We start from the raw sequence: 8,933 nt of genomic DNA on the forward strand, positions 1-8,933 counted from the left end.
ATAAACTGATGTCCTCAACAAGACCAAGTAGTTTTTCTCACTGTAATGTGCCAAATTGCATATCTGTATGACAATGTTTATCTGTAAACAGCTGGCTGCCTTACTAAGGAGAAGAGGCTGCTAAGAGGAGGTAGAGATCACCTAACCAGTGCTTTCACCTCACAGCTGAGTAAAGTGAGGCTGAGATGGGCAATTGCTGGTGGGTCAGAGGCAGAGCCAGGCTAGATGTGGAAGCCCTTCCCTCTTCATAAATTTCCTGAAAGTGGTGGCAGTGGACAAGGGGAGGTAAAATAACCTGTCATGGGGGATCATGATGTTTCATTATAACTGGACACTGACCACTACCGCAACCCCATCAGCAACCCTTATCCTGGTACATAGTTTAGCTAATCTTCTGTCTAAATTGGTGTCTTACTTTTTCATTCAGAAGTAGAACACAATGCAAGAGACTAATCAGTCTTGTGTGACTGAATTCATCCTCCTGGGTTTCTCCTTCAGCCCCAGAACCACTCCTCTCTTCTTCTCAGCCTTCCTGACCACCTACCTGTTGATCATTCTGGGCAATGGTTTAATCATCATCCTCATCTCCCTGGACTCGCACCTCCACACACCCATGTACTTCTTCATTGTCACCCTTTCCATGTTAGATCTGGGCTATACCACCACAACTATGCCCCAGATGTTGGCACATCTGGCAAGCCAGAAGAAGACTATCTCTTTTGCCAGCTGTGTGGCCCAAATGTACATTTTCTTGGTGTTAGGCATTACTGAGTCCTGGCTCTTTGCCATCATGTCTATAGACAGGTATGTGGCCATCTGCCACCCAATCAGGTACAAGGTCATCATGAGTCCACGGCTGTGTAGGGTAATGGTCTTGTTCTGTGGACTCTGGGGTGTCGTCTCTGCTCTTGTCTACACTGTTTTTGCCATGCGTCTGCCCTACTGTGGTCCCAACAAGATCAACCACTTCTTCTGTGAAGTCCCTGCTGTCTTGAAACTGGCCTGTGCAGACACCTCAGTCAACGACCAGGTAGACTTCATTCTTGGCTTTAATGTCATCCTGGTTCCACTTTCTCTCATCCTTGTCGTTTACATCAATATCTTCATTGCCATCTTAAGGATTCGTTCAGCCCAGGGGCGGCTGAAGGCCTTCTCCACCTGTGCCTCCCACATCACTGTGGTCACCATGTTCTGTGTGCCTGCCATGGTCATGTACATGAAGCCCAGCTCAGAGGCCTCCCCAGAAGAGGACAAGAAGCTGGCCCTGTTTTACAATGTCATCTCTGCCCTCCTCAACCCCATCATCTACAGCCTCCGGAACAAAGATGTGAAGAGGGCTTTCCTCAAGGTGATGGGCTGGGGCAGGGCCCCAGAATGAGGCTGTGAAAGAGGTGCTGGGGGGTCAGAGGAACAAGACTCATGATACACAGTCAATGCCTTAAACAGTCATTCATATGACCCACCAGCACCAGTACCTCCCCGTCCCCATGCCCAGCCTGGAATCTCAACTTTATTCAGCCGTTGGGGACAGACCTACCACGTAATTTCTTCCAGGCATATCAATCTTTTATTTTCATCTTGTTCTAGTCTCGGTGGTTTACAAAAGAAGGGTATCTGAGCCATTAAAATCTTTGATTGAAACAGAGGAATGAGCATTGGGGAATGGCTTGTAGCTGAATCTTGAGAAAGGTACAATACCCTCCGGAAACTGCACTCATGGTATTAGGTCAGTTGGAGAGAAGGGCAAGGACACAGACATTGCAGGATTCCTGGCCAAGGGAGGAGACAGGGTGAATGAGGCCATGTACAATCTGGCCCCCATGGCCTTCCCAGACTCATCTCAGGTCACTCTGCTCCTCTTTCTCTCACTCCAAGTAAGCTGGATTTCTATCTTTGCCTTGAATGTGTCGTGCTCTTTCCCATTCATTTCAGGGTTTCTACGTAGGCTATGCCTTCACTTCTCACCCTTAACCTCACCCCATTATGCCATTGATGTCCTATTCATCTGTCAGGTCTTGGATTAAACTGCAGCTGCTCAAAGAAGCCTTTCCTTGAGCTCCCAGAGTGGGTTAACCTTCCAAAGCACGCTGTACCTCTTATAATAACAAAGGCACATGGTTCTGAGTTCTCTATTAGACAGCAAGTTCCACAAGGCAGGGATCATGATTATCTAGTTGAGTGCTGTATCCCTAGAATCTAGCCCATGCTGCTTACCTACTGGCCTTCAATGGATATTTTATGAGTGAAGGCGTAACAGTCCACCCAGTCAGAGAGGGAAGATGAAGTCAGTGAGTGGAAGAGTTGATGGATTTGGACTAGTAAAATGTAAGAAACACTGGCAGATAGAAAAAGTATGTGTGCAACTCAGTCATGTCAGACTCTTTGTGACCCCATAGACTATAGCCTGCCAGGCTCCTTTGTACGTAGAATTCTCCAGATAAGAATGTCGAGGAGATAAAAAGGATTACATCTTGTTCAGCTATCATCACATGGAAGAAATGTTTTGCTTTTGTTATTAATAAAGATGAATTGAATCATTTTCATCATCAAACTAGCAAAGTTTATGAAAATGATGATGCCCAATGCTGGGCAGTGTGCAGTAAGACTTACACTCATGTTTGTTACTGAAAAGAATATTATTGGCTTTACCTTTTCAGAGCAGTGCCTTCCACAGAGTAGGCACTCAATATATCTGTTAAATAAGGAATTATGTCTGTACTTATTAAACACTTTTGTGCCAATAAAGTTTTAAGAATTTTACATATATTCTTTACTTAATAAGAATATCATATGGAAAGCATATAATAATCTGTATCATGAACCTTCACAATGTTATAATCGGGTCCAGAAATTTCACTTCTAGGACTTTGTCCTAATGTTAGAGTCCCAGCTTGCTGACTGAGAAGATGGCAGACTGATGTCTCAAAAGAACCATATCATCTATCAGGGTCTGGATACCAGGTTCTTTTGTAGATCAGAGATGGGGGGAGGTGAGGAAACAATATAAAAAGACCGTTTAATCTTGCAAATATCACCCAGAATGGCAAGTCTTAGGTAGGGAATGTGTTAATTTCTTCCTTCCTGCCATCTACACAAGTACAGAGTTCTGAACAAAGGCACTTTAGTTTAATAGTCAGGCAGAGGGGCAAGTCCCTTGGACTGCAAGGAGATCCAACCAGTCCATCCTAAAGGAAATCAGTCCTGAATATTCATTGGAAGGACAGATGCTGAAGCTGAAACTCCAATACTTTGACCACCTGATATGAAGAACTGACTCATTGGAAAAGATCCTGATGTTGGGAAAGATTGAAAGCAGGAGGAGAAGGGGATGACAGAGGATGAGATGGTTGGATGGCATCACCAACTCAATGGACATGAGTTTGAGTAAGCTCTGGGAGTTGGTGATGGACAGGGAAGCCTGGCATGCTGCAGTCCATGGGGTCGCAAAGAGTCAGACACGACTGAGTGACTGAACTGAGTGAGAGGGGCAAGATTCTGAGGCAGGCCATTATGTATGATTATAATAACGAAAGCAATGAAGAGCAAGTCAAAGTGACAGTTCCAACAGGGAGTCAGAACTGGCTTTTCCTGGCAACACTAAGAACAAAGTCAGAAACATGGACAAAGTTTTCTGTTCAAATATGTTCATCAAAGAACTATTGGAGGACTTCCCTGGTGTTCCAGTGGTTAAGAATCTGCCTTCTAGTGCAGGGGACGTGGGTTTGATCCCTGGTCAGGGAACTAAGATCCCACATGTGCATGCTAAGTCACTTCAGTTGTGTCAGACTCTTTGTGACCCCATGGACTCTAGCCCACCAGGCTCTTCTGTCTATAGGATTCTCCAGGCAAGAATACTGAAGTGGGTTGCTGTGCCCTCCTCTAGGGAATCTTCCTGACCCAGGGATGGAACCCCAGCCTCTTATGTCTCCTGCAATCGCAGGGAGGTTCTTTACCACTAGCGCCACCTGGGAAGCTCAAGATCCCACATGCTGTGGGGCAAAAGAGCCTGCGGGCCTCAACTAGAGAGAAATCGTGCTCCACAATGAAAGGTCCCACATGTCATAATGAAAATCCTGCATACCACAACTAAGACTCAAAGAAGTAAAAAATAAAATAAATAGTAGAGTAAATATTAAAAAAGAATGATTGGAAACAGCTGCAAATATCATATGTCAACTTTGTGAAATACTTTGCAGCTAATATTATTTATCATATTTAAAGCATTAGTCAATTACAGTGAAAAGTATGATATAATGTTAGGTGGAAAAATTCAAAATGTAAAATTGTATGTATAAAGTTAATCCAATTTTTATAAAATATGCATACATTCATATTTAAAAGCCTGAAAAGATATATATTAACACGTTAACATTGGCTCTTTCTGGGTAGTAAGATAACAATTGATTTTTATTTTTGGTCATATTTTTCTCTACTTTCTAAAATTTCTACATTCAGCACAGATTGTCTTTATAGCAGAAAGAAATAAAGATGACTTGAAAAATATCTGTTATCAGAGAAAAGAAAGTGAGCCATGATGTTGGCATCATTTATTCATTCATCAAATATTAATTGATGCTTACTGGCATCTCATGTCAGGCATAATGCTAGGTTCTGTGGATGCAGGTATAAATAATGCAAGTCCCAGTCTAGTCGGGGAGAGACACATACTAAGACAAGGATGCTATAAGATGCTGCTGGAAACATTCAAAGCTCTGAAAGAGTGGCAAGGGGGTGGTCCAGGCTCTAAAGACAGAGTTGAAGTTCTGCTGGGTCTTCAAACGGTGAGTAGAAGTTTGATAATTGGATTAAAGGGCAGGGAGCAGAGGTTGAAGTGTTCTGGAAGGGGAAATGGGATGCTGAAAGCCTAGAGACATGGAGGTTTTGGAGAATGGGCAGAGTGGCTGGAATGCTGTCCCAGACAGAGGAGAGTAGATGTGACAGATAGGGCCTGGCACATTGTGTTGAAGAAATTAGATTTTTTTCTCTAGACAAGCATTTTTCAAGGACCTTACTTGAAACTCTGGTCCTATGAAACATTTTGTGATGAAAAGATTTCTTGCCCAAATAGGCTTAGAAACATTGTTCTATTCATGCTTCATGCAATAGTAAAGAGTCTTGAGAATTCTGAGACTGTCTTTAGAGCCTGGACCACCTGCTTGCCACTCTTTCAGTTTTGAATGTGTTCCCAGCAGGACCTTATAGCACCCTTGTCTAAGTATGTGTCTCTCCCCCACTAGACTGGGACTTGCATTATTGATGCCTGCATCCACAGAACCTAGAATTAGGTCTGACATGCAATGACAGTAAGCATCAATTAATGTTTGATGAATGAATAAATAGGAAGCAAATAGGTAAATGAGCAATTAAAAACAAGGAAAATATAACACTGACTCTATTTAACATAATATTTATCAAGGTTGGATCATAAAACCCTTGCTTTCTGCAACATTTATTAGTTAAAGAAACTTTGTTGTTGTTTAGTGGCTCAGTCGTATCTGACTCTTTATGACCCCATGGACTGCAGCACGCCAGGCTTCCCTATCCTTCACTATCTCCCAGAGTCTGCTCAGATTCATGTCCATTGAGCCAATGATGCCATCCAACCATCTCACCCTCTACCATCACCTTCTCCTCCTGCCTTCAATCTTTCTCAGCATCAGGGTCTTTTCCAATGAGTCAGTACTTTGCATCAGGTGGCCAAAGGATTGGAGCTTCAGTATCAGCCCTTCCAATGAATATTCAGGGTTGATTTCCTTTAGGATTGACTGGTTTGATCTTGCTGTCCAAGGGACTCTCAAGAGTCTTCTCCAACACCACAGTTCAATGTATATGCAGAGTACATTGTGCAAAATGCCAGGCTGGATGCATCACAAGCTGGAATCAAGATTGCCGGGAGAAATATCAACAACCTCAGATTTGCAGATGATACCACTCTAATGGTAGAAAGTGAAGAGGAACTAAAGAACCTCTTGATGAGGGTGAAAGAGGAGAGTGAAAAAGTTGACTTAAAACTAAATATTAAAAAAACTAAGATCATGGCATCCAGTCCCATCACTTCATGCCGGATAAATGGGGGAAAATACCAGCAGAGCAGCTAAAACTTGGGTCCTGGTATTAACTGCCTAGCTGTACTCATCTAGCATGCCCCCACCTGGAGGCCTGAGTAAAGGGACAAAACTTCACACCGCTTCTGTAGTTCTGCTGCTGCTACTAAGTCACATTAGTCGTGTCCGACTCTGTGCGACCCCATTGACGGCAGCCCACCAGGCTCCCGTCCCTGGGATTCTCCAGGCAAGAATACTGGAGTGGGTTGCCATTTCCTTCTCCAGTGCATGAAAGTGAAAATTGAACATGAAGTCGCGCAGTCATGTCCGACTCTTCGCAACCCCATGGACTGCAGCCCACCAGGCTCCTCCATCCATTGGATTTTCCAGGCAAGAGTACTGGAGTGGGGTGCCATTGCCTTCTCCTTTCTGTAGCTCTAGTTCCCCCCAAATCTTAGGATTCCTTTGGGGGCACATTCAGCCCTTCTTTCTCTATTCAGATGACTCCCTCCTTACTGAACAATCCCCTGAGGAATGGTATCCCTTAGGATTGGAAGGCTCCTGAGGTGACATCAGGATCTATTTGGCTGCACCCTTAGGGACTCTTTGATCCCCAATACCCATGGGCCTCATTAATACACCAACTATGTATTTCCCAGGGAGCTGCTGAGATGTGGCAACTTCTGGAGAGTAGCTAAAACAGGATTCTCTTATACCCAAGGCAGTTGTGGCACATGGGTGTGGAGGAAGGGTGTGTATTGGACTTGGGATAAGGTGAGGGTGAAAAGACAGGTAAGGGCATGAAAGACAAAACCAGAATCCTGGGACAGGTTCTCCCACCATATCGCTGTCAGCAATAGTCCTGACAGAGCATCACCTGTAGATGGTGCAGAAGCAGCAGAGCCCAGTGAAGAGTGGCCTTTGGAGAAAGACCTGGGTTGTGCCCTTTAATACTGTGCAATATCAGAAAAGCTACCCTGCTTCCCAATTTCCTTTTTTCTAAAGATTCATAATTTTTTAGAAAGACTTGTTGTGGGTTAAAATAGTAATAATAATAATAGCTACTCACTTTAGAGCAATACTCTGCAGGCTTAGTGTTAAGCAACTTTACATGTGCTGTTTCAATTAATCATTAGGACAATCCTTTGAGATTAGTGCTATCATTACCACAGGTTTCTAGAAGAAGATGTAGACACACACAGTTTAGGTAACACTCCCAAGGTCACTCTACTAATTAGCAATGGAGTCAGCACTCAAACCCAAGTCTGATTCTAGTGCCGTATGTGCTGTGTTCAGTTACTCAGTCATGTCCGACTCTTTCGGACCTCACGGACTATAGCACCATACTCTTAATGATTTTCTTATCCTGGATGTAAACTAATTGGCCCACAATGAGCACTTAACGAAAATGGTTTTATCTCTGCTTCATCCCCTACCTAATGACATGTCTAGTTGCACAGACTAAGACTGGAAGAGAAGCACATTTGAGGAAGATAATACAAGGACTGCCTGTGTGTTCTTGATTTCATTTTTCCTGTTTCCCTTTTAATGTTATTTCAGTTACCAACTTGCCAAGAAGAGGATTTTAGTTATTCTGGGCATGGATAACCCAGGTAGACGTCACCGAGAAAGAAGACCTGGGTAGTAATTTTGAAAGAGAAAGTGATGGGAAACCATTGGACTGGGAGTCCATTCTTGCATAAACTCACTCTTATGCCATTGACATAACTTCACAAAGGCATTAATCTGACATTTGTTAGCAATGACCCATATATTGTGCTAAGAATTGGAGATAGAAAGGTAAGATATGGTTTTTCATCTTCAAGGAATTCCACAAACTGGTGTGTATATGGGTGTGGGGAATAATAAAAGCACATTAAAGGTGTATCAGAGCCCAGAGGAAGAAGAAGTTATGAGGAGACTCACAGAATACTTCCATGAATAGGATTTTTACCAAGAGATGAAAGCAGGGGAGGACATTTCAACTGGAGGGTGATTTAACATTAGCAGTAATAATAACTGACACTTATTGCTATAGTTTACATACACTTAAAATATCATTTAATCTTCACAAAAACCTTCAAGTTATATGCTATTCTCCCATTTTTGCAGATGATGAAATGGGATTTGAGATTAATGACTTTCTCTGGGTTGTGCTGTTGGTAAGTGGCAGAGTGGGACTCAAACCAAATTTGACCCCAGAGCCCTACTGTCTCCTTGGTTCATACTGCCTCATGGAAAATAGATTTGTGAAAGGATCTGGACTATTTGGAGGGTCATGAATGAGCTGGTTTGCCTTCAGCTGGAGTCAGCAAACCGTTCTTGTAAAGGACCAGATCGTAAATATTTTAAGTTCTGTGGGACATATATGACCTCTATTGCAGTTTCTCAACTCTTGTTGTAAGGCAAAGCAGCCACAGACATAAATGAATATTTTTTCAACCATATCAAAAAGCAAAAACCATTCCATTCCTAGATAGCAAGTCATATAAAGCACACAAGATGAATCAAAATACAGGAAATAAAGCTAGAATGCCAGGTAGGTAAGAATCAAGTTCCAAAGAGTTTTGAAAACCAAGCTAAGGAATTTAGGCATTAGCTCATAGATAGTGAGAGTTTTCTTTAAGGGTTTGTAAACAGAGGAATATCATGATCATCTCTGCCTTTTTTGAAAGTCATTCTGGCAGTGTGTAGATTGGGTTGGATGGAAAGAAGACTAGAACAGGAAAGATCAGGGAAGATACTCCTCTTCTCCTTCAGCGAAAATATTCTTCTGAAATGTTTCTCTTCTCCACTCTGTCTTGGATGTTGTATAGTCCTCCTGTGATTTAAATATAGTTGCTACTTAACAACTTTTAAAATTGTCTATATTTTCCCAATTTGATTCTT

The 8,933-nt window shown here is 42.7% G+C and overlaps 1 protein-coding gene across 1 annotated transcript; it reads left to right on the plus strand.

The window, feature by feature from the left end:
* The first annotated feature begins 439 nt into the window (after window positions 1-439).
* Window positions 440-1,378, plus strand: LOC122678073 (olfactory receptor 2A12-like). Its single transcript, XM_043878521.1, has one exon. It carries the CDS (start codon window positions 440-442, stop codon window positions 1,376-1,378), a length of 939 nt encoding a protein of 312 aa, XP_043734456.1.
* Window positions 1,379-8,933: the final 7,555 nt, after the last annotated feature.

Source organism: Cervus elaphus, chromosome 20 (assembly GCF_910594005.1).
Source record: "Cervus elaphus chromosome 20, mCerEla1.1, whole genome shotgun sequence".
NCBI classification, from domain to species: Eukaryota; Metazoa; Chordata; class Mammalia; order Artiodactyla; family Cervidae; genus Cervus; species Cervus elaphus.

Coding starts and splice junctions, on each gene's coding strand:
- LOC122678073 (XM_043878521.1), top strand. CDS start 440: ATGCAAGAGACTAATCAGTCTTGTGTGACTGAATTCATCCTCCTGGGT.